Below are 24,774 nucleotides of genomic sequence, written 5' to 3' on the forward strand. Positions count from 1 at the left end.
GTCTCTTTGTAGTGTTCTTTCATGGACAGACACATTGTACTCGCAAATTTTTTCCTAATATTAAATTAATGGTTCTAGCAAGGTGTTCTGGGAGCAGAAGGTCTACTGAAATGTGCCTCTGTGCACGTGTGTGCTCCCTCTAGCCTGCCATTCAACACTGTAAATACCCTTCTATGATGTCGGCTTCCCTTGCCATACCTGCTGTCATCTCCCCTTTTCAGGCAGTTTGAAGTTTGCTTTCCTTCCAATTTCTCAAAAAAAAAAACCCTTCCTGATATTCCTGGTTCTCTGAGCATGTGCTGTGGCTGATTCCAGTCTAGGGAACTGCAAGCTAAGCTGTCCAGGAGCTACAGATGAGACAGAAAGGGTGATTCTTGGGCTCATGCTGTAGCTGTACTTAGTAGAAATTATTACTTTTCTGGCTTTTCTCTACCTGTGGGGCAGTTGTTTTGAAACATGTAGCAAATACAGTGCTCTGAGGCTTCTCTCTCTTGTTTCATGGAAACTGACCAGTAGGTTCAGAGGTAGGGGAGGAAGTGGGGAAGAGAGACAAGGTGGGATGAAATGACAGTGTCAGCAAGTTGTCAGGAATTCTCTTCCTGTTGGAAACAAGGCTAAAAGTGAAGCAGCTAGCTGGTACACTATATATTGGAGAGAGGATGTATGACCTTAATAGTTTTTTAGTTTCTTTGTTCTGACATTTATTGATTTGCATATTTGTTAATGAGATGAGAAACAATTCCCCATTCAGATTTTAGAGTTTCTACAGTCAACTATTGAAAATATAAACCAGAGAGAGGTGAACGTAGGCAAGTAAGTGAACTTGTAACTTCTAAGTATAGAATACAAATAGTTCCAGGTTTTTTGGCATCGTTGTTTTGGGGGGGGGGGAATAAAGTACCGTTGTTCTTATGACAATAATAGAGATTGAACTTCTCTCTAGAAAAATATCTCTTCCCTCCTCCTCTCGCTTTCTCATCTCTCATATATTCTCAATGAGTAAGCAACAACAGGTCCTCCTTTGCCCTTTATTTTGCAGTGATAGTGTTTTTGTAAGAGGCATAGGGGTTTGTTAAAAGTTGTTCAGTTAAAACGTGAGTTTTGGTTTTGTCTGTATTACACAGTAACGTGAAATGTAGCCCTATAGCGTACCAGTACGTTATATTACAAACACAGAAAGACTACCTTTACATAGCTCGTTTCATGTCAGCTATTTTTCCTGTGTGTCTATTCACTTATGTCATGTTGTTTTTTACCCATGTGTTATCTTGAAGATCAGGTGTTAAGAAGTACATGTGAAAATTTCTTTCAAAACAATTTATGAGGAGGGAAATCTCAGAAGAGAGAGGAGAGGTAAAGGCTACTTGGAAAGAACACTAGAAGTCATCTTTCAATGCTAGCTAGAGAACAGGCAGAGTAAAAGGTGGGGGATTTGCATCTTTTGTATGCACAAGGATTTCTGCGTATCTATATGTTAGGCATGAAGCCAGATTCATCTAACCCCACTGCAGGTATCCATTAATAAAAATACATGCTAGTAATAAATGACTGGCAAAAATACTGGAATTTAATTTACTCTGTGAATTTCTTTATATACTTTTTTTTAAATGGCAGGATCTTTGCAAGCTTCAGACTAGGGTTCTAACAGCATTTTAACTAAAAATTTCTCCCTATGCTAAAAGTGAAGAAGTCTCGACAGTGAGGAGTGATCCCTCCTTAACAATGTTGACAGAAACAGGTAATACAGAAAATACACTCATGAATTACTGCTCCAAGAAGAGGAAAAATTTTACTTCCAACAGCTAATGGGAGAAGTCCTTATTTTTTTTTTAGTTTATGTTTTTGAATTCTTTTTCCAGTGACTGGTAAAATAATTACTGACAAGTTACTGACACGATGAGAACTGGAATTTTGCAGATGGAAGAACATTGTTGCCTTTCATCTTTCCTGCCTTTTTCCTTGTTCTGTACCCATCGTACAGAAATTTCAAGATTGATTAAACCCTGTGGGAAATAAATCTTGTAGGCTTCAAAGGTCCTAAAATCTTATGTAAAGACTGAGACTTCAGACTCAAATAGCTGCTGCTGAAAACTTTCCTGTTGACCATGATGGGCAAGACTGAATAGGAGTTCAGGTTGCTTTTGATTATAGCAGTATGGACCTAATTTTAAAGCATCTGGACTCTGAAACAGAATCCAAAACATTAAGACACCTAGATACTCTGAACAGAGAATGTGAATTGCATGTTTAGAAGGCCAGTACAAAACTCTGGGTGCTGACAAGTATGCTTTTATCCAGCTTTCAGGCAGATACAGTTGACCAGAAAAGCTTATTCAGTCTGTGTTGTGCAGTATCCTTCAGGAAAGGTGTCACAGCTCTCCTGCATCCATAAAATACTTAGTCTGTCTTTTAAGCGAAATTGTGGTGTCCATGTTACATGGTGGGAGTGATTACACATGTCAAGTTGTGTGGTAGGAAGCTGCATGCATGTTGCAGCTTGTGACCTGAATGAACATTAATGAAGTGACAGAAGAAATCTGGTAAGTGTACCTTTATGGAAACAGTGTGGGAGCAGTCCCATCTGTCTGAGAGACTGACCACCCCCTGCTGTACTGGGGGTGGAGAGGCTCCTAGAAGTAGTAGAAACTCCGAGCACCCTGGTGTGTCTAGACTCTTCTCATTCTAGGAGATATTGTTACCACCCAATGTGCAAGTTACCAGCATACTGGGTGCCTGTCTGTGTCTGTTTCTGCTCTCTTGAGTTCTTTTCCTTTTGCTTTCTGAAAGGATGTTACAAATCAGTGTGATGTCTGTGCAGATACTTCTCTTGGATTTCATCAGGCTCCAATGCTTCTGGCCACCCCTTCCAGTTGGCACTCCTAGAACTGTATGCTCAGCGAGGGAGGGACTTGCTGGTTCAAATTATCCAGCCACATTACAATTCTAGTAAGAGGGACAAGGACCCATCTATAAAAACTGTGCATAACTGTTGGAGGAAAGGAAGATGTTGATCTCCAAATTATGATCTCCAAATTATCTCCAAGCAAACAGCTTGGTGTCCTGGTTTGGCCTAAACCAGGCCGATTTTCCTTTCAGTGATTTTTGCTTTCAGCTAAGTCTCCTCTAAGTAACTGCACTTTCTGAAACAGGTTTAATAACTGTTTAATAATGACACTTGGTATGGGGATATCTACAAGCATCAGTAAAGGCTAAATCCACTCTGTGATCTTAAAAAACAACAGAAAGGAAAAAATGGCTGTTTTCCTTATAGAACATTATCATTAGATAACCATTAGTTATTGTTATTGTTATCTTTAATACTCATCAAACTGTCTGAAATGCATCATAGTCATCAATAGATCATCGTAACAACCCTGTGAAATAAGTGCTGTCAACCCACTAATGACTCATGTGTGTTGGGAAATTCCTTGTGCTAAAACACCCAAAAAAACAATCTATAAAAAATCTAGGAAATGGCACCCGGCAGTGATTGAGGTGGGAGGAGAAGGTTGTTACTTTTCACCATTTAACTTGAGGTTAGAATTGACCTCTGGAGACCTGTATGACTGAGGAGCTTAAGTTCCCAATTCAGACTTACGAGTTGTAACTCTAAGCTTGTATCTAATGCAATCCCCTTCAAGAAATGAAAGCTTGCAAAAGGAGTCACCCAAAGCAGAAAATGCCAGAAGTGAGGTTGTCCCTGTGACTCATTAATAATGGACCCTTTTGTATTCTTATGATGATACTTATTTTCTCATTGTCTTGATCACTTTTCTTGTAGGAAGAATATTGTATCTCTTTTTAGCAGTGAAGCTTTGTGTATAGAAAGGCTATTGAGTAGAAACCATAGAATTATGGAGCAGGAAAGGAGGTGCAGAGTGATTAAGGTGGAAAGCCTCCATCTCTATTTTTAGATGCCACACTTGAATTTCTGGGACTTGTTTCTTTCTGAATACTTGATACTTCAGTGTTCAATGTGCCTTCCACACAAACAATGACAATGAGTTGCAGCTTCTAATTGTATCTGTGACTATCTGGAGTCCAATTCTCAGATGTAACAGAGATTCAAGGTAGGCACTCCATAATGGGGAGCCCACAGTGAGTGACTGCTTCTGAGGAGTTTGTGACCTGTCTGATATTACTTAGAAACTCTGAGAGAGGAAAGGGTGGAATGTAGTTTTCAACAGTACAAATGAAACATCTGGATCATGGGTTGTTTCTCGACATTTCACAAGCCTGTCTTTCATTCAGTGTCTCATCCATGTCTTCTGCAACAGATGAGGCAGCAGCTTGACTGAAATAGTCCAGATCAATGTCTAAAGACAGATTTGTTTCATGCATGGAGTAAAGCTGGGGCCTTAAAGATTTCAAGCCTGTGATTTTGTTGTTCATGATTTTCTATGCACAACATATAGGGAAATAAAAATTGCTGTAGGAAAGTAGCTAGTTACTGCATGGCACACTGTGTCAGAGAGAGATCACATACCTGTACGAAACAGGAATGGTTTATTTGTGACCGCTTACAGTGATTTTCAGCAAATTTCCTTTATATATTAAAAAGTAAAATGCCCTGGAAGAAAGGAGTTCACACAGATGCATCTTAAAACTGTATTATGATAATTTCCTCTCTAGGAGCTCACAAATGTGAGGGGATGTGTTATTTTGTGTTAAGAGTTTTCTCACAAATATGATGATTCAAGATGCACTCTAGGTGTAAATAAGTAGTGTTAAGTTGTGCTGGTTATAAAAATGTGTTTTTCACTGTAGGTGAGTACTCAGGATCTGCCTTTCATATGTCATCATCATCTGAAAAAGAAGACATCAAGGATGCCATTGAAAACTGTGGGGTGCAGGTATGCAAAACCAAATATTTTGAATTAGCATCTAAATTGATAAATTGTATTGTACACTAAGGTAAAGAAAACTTACCAGTCAGTGAATAATGCTGAAGAGAGAGTCCTGTAGATGAAGGTTGTATTACAGTCTGAAGTAAACTTGGATACAATCATCTTACAGTGGGGTAAAATCCTTGTCATTATGTTGGATGATTGCTGTTATACTGATTTGTTTCCAGCTAGTTTGCTTAAATGTTGACCAGTGTTTTTCCTTTCATGCGATGCTGAGAAACAGTACTGTCAAATGCATTTTTTCCCTATGCAAAATGCACATTCAAGTGAAGAGGGTGATTTGTCTATAATATGCTGATCTGTTTGAGTAAACATGCCTGGTCTTCCTCTTTGTAAGAGAAAAATCAAACAAAAAAACTTGAAATTTGGTGACTTTTCTGATGCTTTCCTTGCCCCTGCAAAATATGTGCTTGTTGGGCCATGTTAAGTGTTTGAAAAGGGTTTTTTTCAGAGGGCGTTCTAGAGGGGAACACCCTCCTGTTTGTGTTGGGCATGCAGGACAGGGCTGAATAGAGGGGTCTGGAGTCTTCTGTAAAACCTCAGGGGACCGTAGAGCAAACTATTTCCGCCCCACAACCAGGCACCACAAAAGACGGACACGATTAATTTTAACAGGCAGAGCACAGAACTTAAGCCTATTGGAAGGTGGTAGTAGTTGGGCATTGAACTTGGGAATGGAGAGGCTGAGACAGATGGTGGCTGGCTGAGGTGCTCCTTCCCTGTTCGGAAAGGAGGAATTTTTGCAGAGAGAGAAAAGGGCCTGCCTAACGAGCGAAGAGAGCGAGGAGTTGGATGGTCTTAGCCCATTGGGACACCAAGGCTGCAGGCCCTATTTAGAAGGCACCATGAGCTAAGGAGGCATGTAGGGAGGGAGCATGTTGGGAGGAGTGTGACACATAACAGGAGCAGTCAGAACTGTTGAGGAACAGAGCATGGGGTCAGGGACATGAGGAGACTGGGTGGGGTTGAGGCATGGTATGGTTTTCATACAAGCTTGTGTTCCTGATTTTTGGGATGAAGGAAGGAGTGGACAGATTTCCCTAATAAATGTTTTTCTTTGGAGCTTGGAATGGAACTTAATATTTCTGTGTTTTGGGTGAAGAAATAGTCCTAACTTAGCCAATTCTCTGTGCAGTGAACAATAAAAAGCTTGTCATGTTCATTCACATTGTATTAGCTTAGATGGCAGGGGACTGTAAAATGCCAGACAGTGGAGAATGATGGAGGGTGAGAAAATGTAGGCAGTTCTAATGAAAAATAGTATTAAAGCAATAAAACATGAAAAAATAAATTGCCTTGTGACAAATGCCACCCATTACAGAAAGCAGGCAGGGTAAAAGGTGAAAGGAACCCTAATGTCCAGACAAATCTAATCCAAGAAAAAATGTCTCTAAAGTAAGTCCTTCTATTTTTAAGAAAATGATGATTCAGTGAACCTTTAATTTAGTATCCCTTGATTTTTATTATAAAAATTGCTTTCAAAATGTTTTATTTCTATTATTTCTCTTATATGATAGGATGAGTTTGCAACAGAAATTACCTAGATTAACTATAACTTCCTTTTTCTTGGTAATCTTTCTGTCTGTACCTGTTTACTTAAGGATAAATATATTTTAGAAACTACCAACTTGATAGAAAAAACAGCACATGAAAATCAGACTGACAAAGCAGAAATTTCACATCAGGAAGCCCTAGCAGAAAATGAGGAATCACACAGTGCTGACAAGCAGTTAAGTCCAAAACCTTGGGAAGAAAGATATGAGAGAATGTGGGTTGAAAATGAGAAAAGGGAATTGAAAACAAATTTTAAAAACATTACAGCAGAGCTGAAGCAGCTGTTTGGTGAAATTAATGAAACTGGGAAAACTATGTCCCTTGTGGAAAAAATGTCAGAATATGGCGTCAGTGAAGAATTGAAGAGTTCTTGTGTTGTTTCATCTCATGCAACAGAATCACGTAATAAGTTAGAAAGTAAAGGTGAATTTGGAGAGATTAAACTCATGCTAGGTGGAAAAGTACCCAAAAAGGAAATTGTAATACCAACTCTTCGTGTCCTTCCTGATCAAAGTAACTTAAATGCAAACACGGAAGATACCTGGAGCACAGATGAAGAAGATGGCACAAATGATACAGATAATACAAAGGTGCTTCTAGCAAAAGGAGAGGAAAAGAAAGTGCTTCCTGTGGAAATCGAAGAGAATGAAAATGGAAACAGTAGAAATGAAAATGGAAGCAGCAGAAATGTAGAGGGAAGTCCTGAATACTCTCTGAGACATAGCTTAAAACCAAATATTTTGGATGACGTTTCTAATATTCTTCCTGAAATAAAACCTGTTTCTACAAGTGATGAAAATGCACTTTTTGTAACAGAAAGGAAACTTGGAAAAGACTCTGGATTTAATGATGATGTTCCCAGGGACTGCCTTATCAACAATAATAAAATAGGAGAAACAGAAATTGAAAGTCTTTTTGCAAGTGCTCAACAATCGTGTAGCATGCTGAAAAGGAATCTTGATGAAGAACTAAAACAAGATATGGAAAGATTTAAGAGTAAGGTAGGAATGCTGCAAATAGTATTCCTGGCTTTGGAGAAAGAGAAGGTGCAGCTGCAAAAAGAGGTAGAAGTTCACCTGCTACTCCTTATTCTTTAGTCTTTCTCCATATCAATGGTCCTGTTCACTTTAGCTATTCATCATTAAGGAAAGATGCTTTGTGCAAATTGGTTTGTTGTTTTAATGGAAATGCATTACATAATAAAGAGAGCAGTGGAGAGTTGTCCTTTTCCCCATTTTTGGAAAACACAGAATGTGTTATTTTTGCAGTTTGACAATAGGTGGCACTCATTTCCAGTGTAAGTAGTTTTATCACTTCATTGCCATAAAAATAAATGCGCACAATTACATCAGTTCTGATTCTGAATCAAAGAATGAAAATAGCTTCTGAACAGGGTCTTGACTAATCTGTTCATTTGCTGTGGTTTCTGCATGGTGTGTCTTCATTGCCCTTCACTAGAATTCGTGTGAAACCATTTCTGCTTGTGGGTTTGGGATCTCTGCCTTCCCCCCCACCAGTAGCCCAGTGCACTTCCGCTTTATTTTTTCTGTGTTTTTACAACTAACATTGCGCAGTCCTCCTAACTCTTTGTCCATCAGTAACGCTTTCACTTTTTTGTTGTTCATGTTTTAAGATACACTATTGTTTTCTTTCTAAGGCTATGTTTTTGTTATATCTTTAATCACGAGTGAATTCAAAGTACTTTCAATGACTTAATACTTCTCTATATGAATTTAAAAATTTCTTTTTCATTTTACATTATTTCAGAGGTAAACCCTGAATTATTTGATCTTGGATATGGTGTTTCTCTCTTCCAGAAATACTGAGAAATATATGAAGCTTAACTTTTGTTTTGTAGGTTGAGAAGGAAAAAAGCAAACAAAGATGTTTTGAAACACAGACGGTAGCAAAACAGGAAGATCTTGATAAATTAAATACACCACCAGGCAATGTTCCTAATCAGCAAATGAAACAAAATCTTACTCTAAGGAAGAATGACTGTTTGAAAATGGAGAATGAAAACACTATAGAAGAAAAAGACAAAAAGAATTTTTCATCTGAGGAGAGATCAAAATTGATTAAAATGCCGATGAAAGGGTAAACTAAGGAAATAATCTCTAATTCTTATTTGTAGTACTACTTAAGTATCTTTTAGGTTTTCTAATATTGTAGTAGTTGAAGTAGTTTCCTCAATGCTGAAAGCCATACTGAGTAGTCCACTGCTTCTCAAACATTTAAGAAAAAAAAATTTTTTAGAAAAAACTAAGCTTATAATGGAGGTTCAAATTTATTGCCTGCTTTCAAAAAAGAAAAAAAAAAAAAAAAAGAGAAAATTCCTATGGATTTTCTTGTCAATACTGAGGCAAAACACATCTTCAAAACCAGAGCTGAAAACTGGAAAAAACAGCTATTTTTGTAGGAAATGGCCATCAAAAAAAAGTACGAACTTGCAGTTTGCTTCACTTTCTCCCTTTTCTAGGTGATTTTAGTGATCTCCATGCATTTGGTGTTGTCCTTTTCATTCAGTTCAGATGCCCTTTGTCAGGAAGAGGGGAAAGATGCTATTACCAGACCAATCTCAAAAGTTTAAAGAAGGCACAGATATTTTTATGTAACCCTAAGCAGGAGTGTTTTCCTGTCTGTCCTTCAAAGGAAGCCCTGCTCTGGATACTTCCTCTAATGGGGATATTAGCTATGTTCCAGCTTACCTGAATCTATCTCAGATTCCACATTTACCCCCTCATTCCTAGGGGAAGGTTTTTAAAATACTGGGGGTATCTTCCACGGTCTTTGGAGTCAAGTCTGTTTTATCATAGATATTTTTCATCTCAGTTGTTTCTGAACATCATCTTAAGTATGTCTGTTTCACAGAAATATTTTCTGTAAAGCTACTCAATTGGTGATTTTTTTTTTCGTTCTGTTTAATGTAGTAAATTTGTCCTGAATGCCAAAGCTGCAAAGAAAAATAAAAGACAGGCTTCGAAGCAGAAGGCTAATCAGCAGATGAGCTCTTCCAGTGGGAATCATTTTCAAGTACTGGATGATAGCACTTTCAGTGAAACATCTCAAGATGAAGGAAGGTACTGAATATAAGGAATGTTATAAATAAAACTTACTTAATTATAAAAATTGACCTGAAAGCCAAAGGTAAGTTTTGTAAACCTGATGTGTACAATGATTCTTGTTCTTTCATGTGACAATACTACCTGATGCCCTTTGTGTTCAAAAACACTTCTTTTTTGCTTAGAGCACTTTGAACATACTAGCCAGGTTAATGATAAGGTCAGATGTGCACAAATTCTGAATAATTACCTGAGTGTGTGTGCATGCGTAAATATATATATATTTTATATTTTCAGAAAGGGAGAGGAGAGACATATAAAAGCAAAATTCTCTTTCATTGCAGGTATCTCATTTTTTTCTGCCCTTTTTCTTTTCCTTCCAGCTGTGTCCCCTCCCGACTTCTTGTCCACCCTGAACTTAACTTGTGGGGGAGGCAAAGTGAGAAACAGAAGGTGTTGACAGTGTACAAGCACTGTTCAGCAATAGCTAAAACATTGTTGTGTTATCGACGCTGTTTTGGTCAGAAATCTAACACAAAGCACTGTGTGGGCTGCTATGAAGAAAATTAACTCCATCCCAGCCAGACCCAGTATATCAGAGAATCCAAAATTATGGTTATTTGGCCTGTAAGAGAGGGATTCTCAATACTGAAGAGAGCTAAACCTCTAGTATTAAACAGGGAATGCACATAACTGTGTGTATCTGTATATCTACATATATGTAGCTGTAAGAATCCTGTCACTGAGTGAAGTGCAGAGAACAGATATTTCAACTTAGTATCTTGTGGAAAAAAGCCTTCCAATAGACGTAATAGTGCACATTTTTTTTTTTCAATCTTTAACTGCGTCTAGCAAAATTCTTATATTAAATTTTAGTTTAATTCACTTCTGAAATTAAGTTTTCAGGGCAACTTTAGGTATTGTTCATAATGCAATATAAGCATTCCAGTACTGAAATATGTTTCTGTTTTCCAGACTTGCAACAAAAACAGGGAATGAAAAGAACAAGGTACTGTAAAATTAATTTATTGATAAATAGTCTGTATCAGCTTTTAATCACTTAGATGGGAACAGCATTTATGTAGTGATCAACCAGGTGCACAAACTGCAGCTAGTATGCAGCTTTATCATGGGCTGTGAATGAGAGAATGAATCATTCATGCATTTGTAATGATCTGTAATACGGTATAGTTGTATACAGAAAATACTGTATTGTTTGTAGGTCAGCATGCAAATGGATGTAACTGATGACCTTGATTTATCTCAGTCATCTGACACAACCTCAGAGGATGTCGAATTACCAACCTCAACCTACAAAGAGGCTATGTTGCTGTTAGAACAGCTTAGTGTGGATCATACAGGTATGTTTTCAAGTCACTTTCTCCCCTACCCCTCCCGAAGCAGTACAGGAAGGCTGGGGTTTGCAGTCAGGACATAGCAGTTTTCCTCTGCCACTCCTTTTTCCTCACACTTTTCCCCTGCTTCAGTGTGAATCTTTCCATGGGCTGCAGTCCTTCAGGGAATATCTGCTCCAGCCTGGACTCTCCATGGGCTGCAGGTCCTTCAGGAAATATCCAGCTGCTGTGACATGGGGTCCTCTACAGCACTGCATTGTGGATATCTGCTCCAGCATGGTCCTCTCCAGGGGCAGCAGGGATATACCTGCTCCACCATGGTGTTTCCATGGGCTGCAGGGGAATCTGTACTTTGGCACCTGGAGTACCTCCTTCCCCTCCTTCTTCACTGACCTGGGTGTTTACAGGGCTGTTTTTCACATTCTTTTCCCCTTCTCCTCTGCCTGTGTGATGTTTTTGCCCTTTTCTAAATATGTTTTTGCTGAGAGGCTCAGCTGTGATCTGCGGTGGGTCCATTGGAACTGGTGTGTTTGGCACAGGGCAACCCCTGGCCTCTTCTCACAGAGACCTCCCTACTACCTGCAGTCTTCCCACTAACAAAACCTTGCAATCTACAGCCAAAGCATTAAATAATTTATACACTGGAAAGTATTTGTGCATATGTGCAGCTTTGTGTCTTTTCTATCTCAAAATAGGTTTTACTATTTTGTTGAAAATTCAAAACATACTTTGTGAATATGAAGAGAAAATAGAACGTGAAAAAAATCGGTATACAGCTGTCTGGAGAGAAGTAAGAAAATTGGAAAGTGAAAAGGAGTCGTCACAATTAATAGCGGAAGAGACTCAAGATTTGAAGTCCATATTGGCTCACCAAGAAGTGGAATGGAAAAGTGATATCCAAAGCCTTAAGTATGTAACCTTGCATTCTGATTATGTGTTACCTTGTCACTGTTCATGTTCCAGAAGATGCTGATGGTACAGGTGATAGGATGAGAAGTTTCTAGTCTTTGGGGTTTGGGTTTTTTGAATCCCATGGGCAAGTTATGCTAGAAAGGACATAATGTCAGGGGAAGAAAAAATGCCTGGATATTAGCTCCATGTAAAATCTTCTGGATGTTGTTTTATTTTTTTTTTTTAATAGCAAGAAAAGAGAACAAGAGAATATGTATGGGAAAATGAGGTGTATAAGAGATACATGTATTTTTTTTATTTTGTCTTTGAGGTTTCTGTTGTATAATATTAGGAATTCTGGTAATTCCACAGAGTGCAACTCAAAACAGAGCTTAGAGCATTTGTTTGCTTGCTTGTTTGTTTATTTGAAAGGTTAAATTCGGGATTGCCACTTTCCCCATACTCCTGAGCTAGACCTGGATGGTGTGAGGTTTTTAATCACCGTTCACATCACTTCAGACAAGAGAGGCCAACAGGGCACCATGTGAAATTCAGCAAGGACAAATGCCAAGCCCCACACTTGGGAAGGAAGATGTACCATGGGATGGCCTGGCTGCGGAGCTTGCTGAGAAGGCTCTGACGGTCTTGGCAGAGAGCAAGCTCAACATGAGCCACTATGAGCTGGCAGCTGAGAAGGCAAACAGCATTCTGGGCTGTTTTAAAAGCAGCAGAGACAGGAGATTGAGGGGAGTGATTATCCATCTCTACTCAGCACCTGCTGAACTGTCTAGAGCACTGGGTCCAATTTTTGTCCTCCAAGTACAAGAGAGATCTTAATATGTGTCAATTCAGCAGAGAGCTTCCAAGCTGGTCAGCGAGCCCTATGAGGAGAGGCTGAGGGAACTGAGCTTTGAGGAGTTGTGCCTCGCAGTATGTGGAAGAGGATTATGAGGAGGACAAGCTTTTTCCTTGAAATATAAACTATTCAAATACAAATGTTACTATCAATCTTTCAAATAATTTATTAGCAGTTGCTGATACTTGTCTTGCAGAATTTCTAAAGCAGATTTTCAATTGGAAGCTCTTTCCTTATGTTAATACTTGATTTTTTTTTTTTCTTGTTGACTATTGCAATATATCAGAAAAAATATTCAAAATAATTATCAGACATAAAACTGCTTTCTTGTTTGGGTACCATGGACACACCATGGACCATTTTTTACAATGTTGGTGCTTATTGCTGATTGTTTCAATTAGTAAAGAAGTTGACAATTCCCTAAGGCTTTTATTATGAAGTAGCTTCAAAATTAAATTGCTTTGTTTCTCCCAGATGTAGATCCATTGAGGTTTAAAACTATTTTTAATCGTATTAAGCTTAAACCCTCTGCATTTCTAAATCTGTTTTAGAACACTGACCTTGTTCTTGAGTAAATAGAAACTGCTTACTCTTCCTATGGTCAGCAGTTGTTTTAGACTTACAGAAGGCTCGCTAAAAAATTGCTGGGTCTGTCATAGATAAGTGGTGTGCTGCTTCATCAGTATTGCTTGCAGTCACTGAAGTCGTAATATGTAGGCAATGCTCAGCACATTAAGAAAATGTATGTTAATAATAGTAAAAGTTAATGATGGTTTGGTCTGATAAGACAACAAACTCCTTTTGAACAAAGTGTCTGTAACAGGAGGATGATTTTTTAAAAAAACTCTAGAAATGTGCATACTACTGTATGTTTACCTATGCAAACTTACTCACAAATAAATGATAAATCACTCAGCAGTTTATTTCCGTATTTTGTACATGGTATCTGATACCATGGATAATGGAAGGAAGTTAGAATTCCTTAAAAAGTTAAAAATTACATGAAAAATATGAAATCTGAAAAGATTTAACATTTTTATGGTTTGAGTTGTCTCTGCAAGTTCATAATGTGGAACATCTACTTTTTATATCCGTGCTTTAGTTTCTCAAATATTCTGTTAAATCCCAGGTTTACATTGAAACAAGAAGAGGAAAAGAGGCTCAGAGTAGAAACATTGTATGAGAAAACAAGAGAAAAACTCAGAAGGAAAGAAGATCAATGTTGTAAAGAGATGGAGGAGAAACAGCAACTTGAGTTACACTCCAGGAATTTAGAAGTGGAGTTAATAACACTGAGGAAGCTCTTGAAACAGGTATATTAAATAATGAGTTAAACACTTGTCATCTTCTTTTAATTGGCATTGTATTCCAGTATGCCTAAAGGAGGTACTTTGTTCATGGAGGAGTCATTGGATAGTTATTGCCAGATTTTGAGGGCAGTTGAGAATAGCTGGTTCACAAGTGGTCTGTTCTCTTTTTTTTTTTTTTTTTTTTTTTTTCTTTGAAAGTTCATGATTCCTTTTCTTCTTTTTCAAAATTTAGGTTTCACTTGTATTTCAGGAAAAGCCTGACTTGGAGTTATTTTTCAAATTACTACAAAGGTTTCTATATTTCTTCTTAATTTTTCAGGATAAAAATAAAATTCATCATTTATAGATGGATTACCATAGCTATGGGGAAGCAAAAACATTTGCAGGAATAAAAAGGAGAATGGGAAGATATTGCTAGCTCTGATTTTTCTCAAGATGCAAGTAGTTTAATTGTATTACTGTAGGTTGAAGAAGAGCGTGATGAAACACAGAGACAGCTCTCTCAGGAAAAGAGTGCCAGAGCCCTGCAAGAAGGAATTTTGAACAACCACCTTTGGAGACAAAAGGAACTAGAAGAAGAGACAAGAAGAACTATAGGAAAAAATTCAGAGGTAAGCAGATTTTTTTCTAATTAGTTAAATTTCACCATGTTTGTTCCAAAGTCATAATAAATCTTATATAACTTTTTCTGCTTCTTGATGGGTTATTTACAGCTTACCAGTGTAAATTAACTGTGTAAATACCTCTTCTGTTTTCCTTTGTCTTTAAAAGTTCTGGAAAGCAGCATCAGTCCTGTATGTACCTGAATTGCATGTGCAAGTAGGAAACTAATAGAAGACACTGTTCACACTGTTTCCTAAGATATCTGTTATTTTTCATTTCATAGACATTTTATTATCACTTTTTAAGGTTTCTAGCAGTGAAACACCTAGCTACCTATGTCAAGGTTGAGCAGGAAGAAAGATGTTGGACCGTCACTCTTTGTGTACACGTTACTTGTGTTTTTAATTACTTACTCCATTATCAAACTTACTTCGAGTATGCCTTTGTTTTCCACCTCCACATATTAAAATTTTATGAAGGAGTATCAGCAGTGAATTAAATTCTTTGTAGGAGTTAGAATAATTGGAGGAGAAAACGCAAACATAAACACTGTACAAAAATAAATCTTGAAAAGAGTTTACTGAATTTACTAAGAATGTGCAGTGCTTGGAAGAATTATTTATTCTTGGCTGTGCTGCCCAATAAATGTAGGTGAATATGTTTGTGTGGAAAATAGTTATATATATAATAAATGGGAAATATACAAGACTGTTGCATTCCAGGGATGATTGAGTTGTGTAGCTAACTTTCAGTAATGCAATAGGATAAGTGTTCAGAAGGCATTTGAGAAGGAAAATACCCTTTTAGCCTTGTTTTTACCAGATTTGTAACACAGCTAAATTAACCTTAAGGGGAATATTTTAAAGGCATGCACATACAAGAAAGCACTGTCATTTTAAAAGCTTTATACTTGAGATATTTTAAATAATTTTATTATTTGGTTGCTGATTTAAGAAAAAAAAAGGCATTGTATATTTGGGATGTTCATTTAGGTTTTAAGGGTATGTTACACTTCCATTCTGTGCATACGTTGTACATGTGCATAGGTTCATAAAGTAGGCTTGAGTATTACCTGAAATTCCACTCACATCTTTGAAGTCATGCTTCAGTATTAGAAATGTTAAAATGCAGTTTAATGCTGAAGATTCATTTCCCAACTGGCTATTTATTCATGTTCCCTGTCGTTCAGGAATCCGACACTGAGAGAGAAAAGGATCTGTTGTACAAAAATCAGTTACTACAAGATGAAATTGCTATGCTAAGATTAGAACTTGATCAAGTAAGACTTAGGCACCAGGAGGAAGAAGGAAAATATTTAGAGGAAAATGAGACCTTGAAAGAAAAAAATGAAGATCTCAAAAAGGAACTTAAACTGAATGAGGAAGCCTTAACACAAACAGTTTTTCAGTACAATGGACAGCTGAACTTATTAAAGACAGAATCTGCAGTGCTAACTTCCAAACTGGAGCAAACAAAAGAGAGCAAAGACAGACTAGAGACAGAAATTGAATCGTTTCGTTCCCGCCTGAACACTACTGTTCAAGAACTTGAACGTCATCAGTCATCAAAAAGTGATGTGGAACGAACATTTCAGAGAGAACGTGATGAATGGCTTCGCTTGCAAGACAAGCTCCATCATGACCTCTCTGATGTGAGAGAAACCAAAAAGAGCTTGTGTCAGCAGCTGAGTAAAGCTGAAAGCAAAGCTAATAGTCTAGAAAATGAGCTTCACCAGTTGAAACAAACACTCAGAGAAAAAACATTGCTTTTAGAAATGACACAAAAAGAATTAAGTCAAGCCCAGTGTCAGGCAAAGGAATGTGATCATGCTCGACAACTTGAGAAAGATCAAGTAAGCAAATTTATAATAAAGCAGGAATCCATGCAGGAGCGATTGGCCCAGCTCCAGAGTGAAAACCTTTTACTCCGTCAGCAACTGGAAGATGTGCAGAACAAGGGGATCATCAAAGAAAAAGTAGTGAATGATGTGCAGGACCGGTTTAACGATATTTTCAACAAACTCAGAGCTGATACTGAAAAGCAAGTTTACTTAGTGGAAGAGAGAAACAAGGAATTAAATGCCAAGTGTACTGATTTAAGAGAACAAGTGTTTAAATATGAGACTGACAAAGTAGAAAGAGAGGTAAAGTATACTCTTAGGAAGAACAATTTAAAGTTTGTCAGGTCTTGAAATATTTTATGTTTCTAAAATGTACCAGGTATGAGTTATATGCATGGGATCAGATAATAATGATTTGTTCTCGTTTGTTGTGTTTCTCTTGGAATTGTGGAAGGTTTTGGCAAACAGGATGTAACTGCTCAGATCTGAGCAGAGAATAGAAAAAGGGTATCAAAGTCTAAGCTTTGATCAAGAAAGGTGATTCTTCTCTAGAACTTTTTTAATCTCTTTTCCTTAGTCCATTTTATGCCTTATAGAATGGTTTTATGTATTTGATGCTTTTTATATATGTATTACACTGATGACACAAATAAGAGTGGTATAAAAGGAAGAACCATCTAATATGCGAGGGTTGAGAAATGAAGATGCAGACAAGCGAAGTGATGGGGGATGGATTTATATTAAGTTCCTACAGAGAAAAAAAAAATCACTTCTTCATAAGTTGTTATCAAAATTGAAGAGTATTAGTAGTGTTCAGGTGTTAATTTATGCATGTATTTTGGGGGTTCCGAGGGGCCTGCCTGTTCCTCAAGAAGTTCATTTCAGACACTGACCTAAGCTTTCTCTTCTCTTTTTTTTATGATGTGTAGCCATGTTTAGACGTGTTCTTTGTGGCTCTGTGAAAGACTAATTAACTGGACAGAACGCTCATTAGGACATCACTTAAACTGTCTTTCTGCAAATTCACACAGTACATGAGTATGAAACATGCTCCTATGCAGAGCACTGGCATAATTTTATGTCACTCAAACATGCACGAACCAAGTGTTGCTCCAATTTCTGCATGTAGATGGTTTTTGTCAAGAAAAAGGGTCAAAGAATAAAGGTGGGGGTAGGAGTGAGGAATAGGTAGACAGCTGAAAAAGCTATAGGTAATGGGAGAACACATTATTATATATGTTCAAGGAGTAGGTAGGGTCTTATCTATTGATAGAGTATTCTACCAGTTCCGGGTAGAGCAATGATTTAAAAGTTGTCTTACCCATTTTGTTTAATCTTCCTTTACTTTCTGGAAAATAGGAACTAATCACATTCTGTATTTAGACACTCTGCTGTAAGGTTTGTCTCCCTTAATGATTTGAATAGTGATTTAAAATTACATTTCCTTCTTCATAACAAATCCAGAATCTTTGAGTGAGGTAAATATCTGCATACTACCAAAACAACAGGTTCCTTTTGAAGATACTAGAGAGAGAGAGATGTATATGAACTATTCAGATTTTTGTAAACCTAATCTGTCAGTATAAAGCCAGTTGTTATTCTAAAATGAACTGTAGTAAGAAGACTGCAAGAGGATGTGATTCAACATATAATTAAAGTGTATATATGTATTCAATTAATTATATTTGTATAGTGGAGGAATAGAACAAAAAACTATCTAATACAGAGTCCTGGCTTTGGTCATCAGAGTAATATCTGCAGTCAAACTATGGCTCTTACGTCACAACAGATTTCTTTGCATTTTGTTAGAAAAAAATACATGATTGCAGTGTGTGCTTGTGTATTGTTCCGAGAAGAAGAATAATACTTGAGCCTTTTTTATGTACTAGGAAACAGAAATCCTTATGAACAGCTGCTGATAGTTTGGAGGTGCTCAGCTGAGTAAGGTGAAGAGTTCATCATCTGTGCAGATGCCTGCTGCTGGCAGGCAAAATTTCATACCTTTGAGTTCAATCAAAAGACAGGTCTAACTGTATAATCAAATGCATTAAAGTAAAGGCATATTTCATGTTCTTACAACTTTCTTCATGCTCATTTAACTGTTTCATTAGGGCATGGTCAGACAGCTGCAGCAAGAGCTTGCCGACGCTCTTAAAAAGCAATCTATGTCAGAAGCTTCACTTGAAGTTACTACGCGCTACCGCAGTGACCTGGAGGAAGACAAGCTGCGCTTGCAAAAGGAACTGGAAAAGGTTAAAACCAAGGTATGTAATGTCTGCAACTATATGAATAAATCTGAGGGTGGCTGTTGAAAGTAGGAGCTAATGTTGTCCTAAAACCCTAGAAAAAAACTTCAACAGGATAGATTTAATGGTGTGTGAATGAATTGCACTGTTTTATAAACTTGGTGTCTATGTCGTTGACGTGAGGTCAGTATGTCCTTACTTGGACAAAGGTTTGTATTTGCTAAGGTGCTTTGCAAAATAAACTGATGTGTCTATAGCTTATTGCATTTGGTTTGGCCAAGTAGGTTGTCTGATTTCTGAAGAACAGTAGAAATACTGGACTGATGCATTTGAGCTTTTTTATGCTGTCTATGCTTTTTTCACCCCTCCCTGCCACCAGGTAACGTTGTCAATTCTGAAAGCTTTTGTAACTTATTCTGCATATATATATATATATATATATATATATGATTTTTTTCCTTTTCTCCTTCTTTGGCCCTCCTGTTATTTGCCATCCTTAAGTAGCCTTCTTGCAAGTGAATTGTAAGCTACTTTCTGAGGTAGGGACTACCTTTTGCAGTATTGTGATGAAAACTGAAGTATAGAAGCCTTGGACTTCTGAAATAGAAATCATCTTCATCTCCTTATGAGGGAGTTGTGAAGTCACTTTAGGAGAAGCATGAACTTTTTCATTCATATTTTCAATGGGGGAGCAAACAAGTAGATACAAAGAGTTTCACGAGTCACTGAAAGGGTAGGAGGGGCAGTGTCGGTGCTTAGAACAGTGGTCTAGGAGATCAGTGGAGGGATGGGAGAGGCCAGTCTAAACGATCATGAAGTAACACAGTTTGTGTTCATTTGCTAGGAGAAGTGAAGGTTTGAATGTACTTGAAATGATTACAGTTCTTTGAGTAGAACTGTATGTGCAGATCTATGCAGTACTTGAATTCTTTAGCAGCAGTTGACTCCTCTGTATAAAAGCTCACCTGACTGCTGTGAATTCTGACTGTGATTTTACAGTTGCGGGAGTTGGAAGAACAGCATCTTCAGTCTGAGCATTGTGTTCATGACTTGAAGACTGCCTTGGATAATAAGGAAAGAGAAGTAATAGCTTCTTCCCAGAAACTGCAGGACCTCCTGTTGGCATCTTCTGGGACTAATACTACTATAAAACAACTGGAAGAACACGTGCAACGGTAAGAGCAAGGTGTCTCTTGTACACAGTGAAGCAAGGTGTCTGCTGCTTTCTGGGATTGTGTGAAAACAACAGTATGGCCTTGCTGCATCACAGCAAGTTAATACATGATTTTGAAGGATGCTTTTGTTTTAGATTATGTTATTTCACACTGTTCTTTCAGAATTGGTGCTCTGGTGGATTTCCGTGTAAGATCTCTATTTCTTTTTAAGCCTTGAAATTGAAAATGCCAGACTGGAAGCCACAGTCCAGCAACAAAGCAATAGGATTGAAGCCCTTCAGAGAGACCTGCAAGCCTCTGCCTCAGTAAGCTGATCATAAACTTCCCTTTTTGTGAGCTCCTGAGCCTGGTTTACCTATTTCTGTGGGGAAATGTGAAGATGAGGTTTTCCTGGAGAACCTAGGGTAACTCAGGTCCTGCATTCTACTGAATATAGGCTGCTCGGAAAGCAGCCTGGTCCATTCCCCAGCTTTCTGGTTTTGAGAGTTTTCACATGCTACTGTAGCAATTCCTGCTTAATGCTCTAAAACGTAAGGATTTTACACTAATACACTGGTGTAACTATTGTCTGCTTTAGACCTGTCATGACATCAGATGCTGCTTCAGACACTTGTTGCAATGTGTGTCATTAAAGGTATTCACCAAGTTAACTCGTGGAAATTCCACAGGAGATACTGATGCCAAGAACTTTTTGCTGGAGGCCTGACTGGCCTCATCAGACTGGAACAAAAATTATACTCCTCAGAGCTTTTGCTGTGCAGAATTGCTTTTCCTTTGGCCACTTGATGTGTGTTTGTTTTCATGAAACAGTGAAGAGGAATGCCTGTGATATCATTTGCACCATTCAGTGCGAGCCTTGGAATTTCCCACTGTCTCTATGCAGTGGTTAATTTTAGCTCAGATAAGGTGCTTTCATCTGTGGCCTGTATGAAGCAAATTATTTTTGTATTGTAACTAGTGAACTAGGGTTCTTGTTGTGACTGTTCATTAGTGATGAAGAGATTTTGAAAATAACTGCCTATAAAAGCTGAACTTTGTGATGTACTGATACTGACAAGAGAAGAGGGAAGGCAGTCACCATGCTGGTCCTTCCCCTTTGGTTAATAGGGCATGGTTTCCAAATGTACTGTGGATAGGAAGAGCTACTCCTGCCTGTTTACATTGAAAATTTTTTGTATCCCACATGGTATTCTCTCTCCCTGAAGCAAATGGCAGAGGTGATAACTGCTAACAATTTTGCAGTGGCATCAGACTGAGGCTGTTTTGATCATTGATTCTGCATGTAAATACTATAGGAATAAAGAGGTGAAGAGGTGTATGTAATATTTACTTTTGGTAACGAGTTGTAAACTTCTGTCTGGAAAGTCATAGTGTGTCTTCTTGCTTCTTGTAATGCTTCTGTAGGTTCATAACCGCCTGGAAGACTTGATAACTAGCTTACGGACAACACAGGCGGCTGCAGAGGACCACCACCATCAACAGGTACGTGACTGGCTTCTGTGTATGACTGTTTTAGTCTTTGAATTTTTTGTGTGCAAGTAACTGGTGGGCTGCATAGGCACATTTCAGCTGACCTTCTGGTTTTAGGACAAGGCACCCTCAAGGGAAAAGGCTGTAAACTTCCTCATTCCCATGCTGCTGTGTTTTATATCTGTTCCATGGTGTGCAAGATGAATTCTGTCCCCTGTCCCACCATGGGGGAGTGAGCAAGTGGCTGTGTGGTGTTTAGCTGCTTACTGAAGTTAAACCATGGCAGATGATGGATGGGAGTGTTGTGGGCAGGGGGAAGATCTGTGGTTGAAAGCTGAGAGAGGAGACTTGACTTGGAAGATCTGGATTATCTTTGCAGCTTTGTCAGAGGTTGCCTTTGAGACCATATTAGCTTCTGTCATAAGACCCAGCATTTCACCTACTCTGTAAGGACACTTGAGAAAGTTGTACACCCTAAGGATTTTTTATCTGAGCCTTTGTGCTAAGGTTTTCTTGACTTTCTGTAGATCAGTAGATATCTTCCCCCCTCACCCTTCCCCTTACAGAATGCCACTAAAAGCATCTAGTCAACTTGAGTTCTTTATATTTGAACTGAATCAGCACGTTCTGTTCCACTCAAATGCATCTGTTAGGCAAGTCTTTTTCCCTTTGGGTAGAAGCATAAATAACATTGCCAATTTAAAAACATTTCCTTGCTCTCAGGAGATGTATAGTTGTTACAGAAGCCATGAGGGCAGGGTATTTTCTGTGGTGGGCACTAGAGGAATTATTATATTATAAAGTATGTATCATTATGAACTCTGGAGGACCTTTGGAAGAAAGTTGTAGCCTGATTTTGTGTGCGTGTCGTCTTATCCCCCAAAGTTGCGACCTCATTTTGTCACTTCTAGAGTGTTCATTCTTTCCACCAGCTTCAATTGCTGTTCTTGGTTATGTTTCCTGAGGTGTGTTTTACACTCTGCACTAACCTTAACCTTGGATGGGGCGAGGAGAGCTTAGGCCTATTTCCATTTAAGTTACTGTTTTCTATTGCAGTGTTGTCTTTCCGGTGACCTTAGTTTTTCTTTTTGCCACAGTTGCTTTCACAGATGCAAAAGCAGAATGTGCTGCCTCTGACATCAAAGGACTCATACAGCATGTGGGAAGGGCAACTGAAGTCAAGATCCCACCTTGAAGAGCATATTGCTCAGCTTGAGAGGGAAAAGGCTGAACTATTGGAACAGGTGAGCCCAGAAAATTCTCCGGACACCCAGCCAATACCCAGGAGAAGTGTGTTCGCCTTTTTGTTGAGTTCTTCAATACTTGGCTTTTTGTGTTATTCCTGCCATTCCAGCGCTGAGTATCTTGTGATTCGGGGATCATCCAGGAAGCAAATAAAAGCTAGCTGGTTATTTTTGTGTTAATTCTGGAGTGGTTCTATTGGGAAGAGTTCCCAGTGTGGTTTGCTATCAGTTGAGCACATAGAGTTCGTTCTTGGATTCCTTCTGGTCATCTTCTGACCCTGTGGTTTCTGGGCAGGGTTAAAATGCTTCATGTTTTCAGTGCAATGTTTGGAGGAGCTGCTGCATGTTTTCAGGGTAGCGGGAGCTTAAAATCATAGAATCATAGAATAGTTTGGGTTGGAAGGGACCTTAAAGATCATCTAGTTCCAACCCCCCTGCCACAGGCAGGGACACCTTGCCTCTAGACCAGGTTGCTCAAAGCCTCATCCAACCTGGCCTTAAACACTGCCAGGGGAGGGGGCATCCGCAACTTCTCTGGGCAACCTGTTCCAGTGTCTCACCACCCTCACAGTATAGAATTTCTTCCTAATATCTAATCTAAATCTACCCTCTTTCAGTTTAAAACCATTCCTCCTCATCCTGTCACTACTTGCCCTTGTAAAAAGTCCCTCTCCAGCTTTCCTGTAGGCCCCCTTCCAGGTACTGGAAGGCTGCTAGAAGGTCTCCCCAGAGCCTTCTCTTCTCCAGGCTGAACAGCCCTAACTCTCTCAGCCTCTCTTCATAGGAGAGGTGCTCCAGCCCTCTGATCATCTTCGTGGCCTTCCTCTGGACTCGCTCCAAAGCCTTGAAGAAAAATGTACTGAGGGAATTCTGGACAAATGAACTAGTGCTTGGGAAACAAGAAATGGCTGCCAGTTTCCAAGGGCAGTCTTTCCCTTTTCTTCTTTTCTGTAGAGGAAAAATGGAAGTACAAAGTCAAAACAGCTGCCAGCTCTCTTCTGGTTTGGCTGAGAAAACACCAGGAGGAAGAACAACATGAATGAGTAAATACCCACAAAGAAGAGATGGAGGTAATGGCAGAGGGGAATAAACATTGAAGAATTCCAAAAGATCAAATTCCTCCACAAGCCCCTGCCTGCTGGTTGTTGAAGATCCCATGAAAGCTTTAGATTGATCTATGTTCTCCCATGATATGCATACCTACATAGTCCCTGCTATGAGCAGATAAACTGCCAAAAGTGTTCTCCAGCATCTTTTCCACCTTTTTGCTTTGAAGCATTAGAAGAGAGTGGCCTTTGCTTCAGTGGGGGCATCTTTTTCTGTTGTTGGGTATTGGCCTGTTTGATGTGAAACCTGAAGTGATTAAATCTTCTCAGGAATTCTGTCCTTTGGTGTTCTGTGGAACTTGGCTAACAGATAGAGATGTACTGCAGCTTCTCTGTGGAGAATGCTAGATGCACATACTGCATGTAGATACTGTTCCTATGCTGTCTGTGTCATGTATCTTCTCTACTTTGAAAGTGTGAGAGTGAAAGAAAGAAAGTGAAGAAGCTGGTAGAGTTGAAACGCCCAGTCGAACTGCGTCTGGACCAAGAAATGAAAAGAAACCTTGAACTGCAGAAAGACTGTAAGAGGTATGGCTCTTTTAGTGTGTTGAAGAGGTATCCCTGAGTAGAAGTCAAGCATTATTGAACTTCAGCGTAAAAATAGGTGTACGCAACTGTTTGTGAGCAAACTCAAGCCTCATGTTAGTTCTTTCAAGGCGCTTCTGTACACAATCCTATAGTTTTCAATAGCTGCCAAAAGAACGGCAAATGCAGGTTGCCCTGCAGTTCTCCTGGGAGGGAAGGAAGTCTTTTATTTCTCTTTTCAGGTGAAATTTGGACCCTCCAAGTGATTTGTGGCATGGGAATGATGGTTTTTCTCAGTAATTGCTGGTGTGTCAAGCACGTTAAAAATTAAGCAAGCCATGTCTGCGCTGTTTACGTAACAGTATGTGAAAAACGCTGGTTGTTCCTTTGCTTCATTGTTTTCTTGACTGATTTGCTGTGCAGGTTGAAGAGGCTTCTGAGTAGAGCTACAAAGAAACTAAAGATGTGTGAAGAGAGAGAGTCCCAGCTTAATTTGCAGGGAGAAATGAAGAACAGATATTCTGAAATGGTCAATGAAGTTGGTAGATTAAGAACAAAGGTGAGCTCTGGTTTGTTTGGGTTTTTTTTAGTGGTGGTGTTTTTTCTTTTGAAACCTGTGTTATTCTTTCC

At 38.7% G+C, this 24,774-nt stretch overlaps 1 protein-coding gene across 3 annotated transcripts in view; it reads left to right on the top strand.

Moving 5' to 3' along the window:
* Nucleotides 1-24,774, top strand: part of ANKRD7 (ankyrin repeat domain 7) — a 61,158-nt gene that overhangs the window by 22,082 nt on the left and 14,302 nt on the right. For 2 of the 3 annotated variants that reach the window (XM_068401409.1, XM_068401410.1), the window contains exons 18-32: nucleotides 4,768-4,853; nucleotides 8,320-8,558; nucleotides 9,392-9,541; nucleotides 10,499-10,532; nucleotides 10,746-10,884; nucleotides 11,574-11,787; nucleotides 13,755-13,938; nucleotides 14,400-14,546; nucleotides 18,490-18,642; nucleotides 19,624-19,799; nucleotides 20,011-20,104; nucleotides 21,204-21,281; nucleotides 22,367-22,513; nucleotides 24,035-24,147; nucleotides 24,568-24,703. In XM_068401409.1, the coding sequence (XP_068257510.1) occupies nucleotides 4,768-4,853; nucleotides 8,320-8,558; nucleotides 9,392-9,541; nucleotides 10,499-10,532; nucleotides 10,746-10,884; nucleotides 11,574-11,787; nucleotides 13,755-13,938; nucleotides 14,400-14,546; nucleotides 18,490-18,642; nucleotides 19,624-19,799; nucleotides 20,011-20,104; nucleotides 21,204-21,281; nucleotides 22,367-22,513; nucleotides 24,035-24,147; nucleotides 24,568-24,703 (2,090 nt within the window). Of the gene's footprint in view, nucleotides 1-4,767; nucleotides 4,854-6,508; nucleotides 7,526-8,319; nucleotides 8,559-9,391; nucleotides 9,542-10,498; nucleotides 10,533-10,745; nucleotides 10,885-11,573; nucleotides 11,788-13,754; nucleotides 13,939-14,399; nucleotides 14,547-15,727; nucleotides 16,682-18,489; nucleotides 18,643-19,623; nucleotides 19,800-20,010; nucleotides 20,105-21,203; nucleotides 21,282-22,366; nucleotides 22,514-24,034; nucleotides 24,148-24,567; nucleotides 24,704-24,774 lie in introns of all 3 variants that reach the window. The other variant, XM_068401411.1, reaches the window with a different exon arrangement.

The sequence above is a fragment of the Nyctibius grandis genome, chromosome 5, assembly GCF_013368605.1.
Source record: "Nyctibius grandis isolate bNycGra1 chromosome 5, bNycGra1.pri, whole genome shotgun sequence".
NCBI classification, from domain to species: domain Eukaryota; kingdom Metazoa; phylum Chordata; class Aves; order Nyctibiiformes; family Nyctibiidae; genus Nyctibius; species Nyctibius grandis.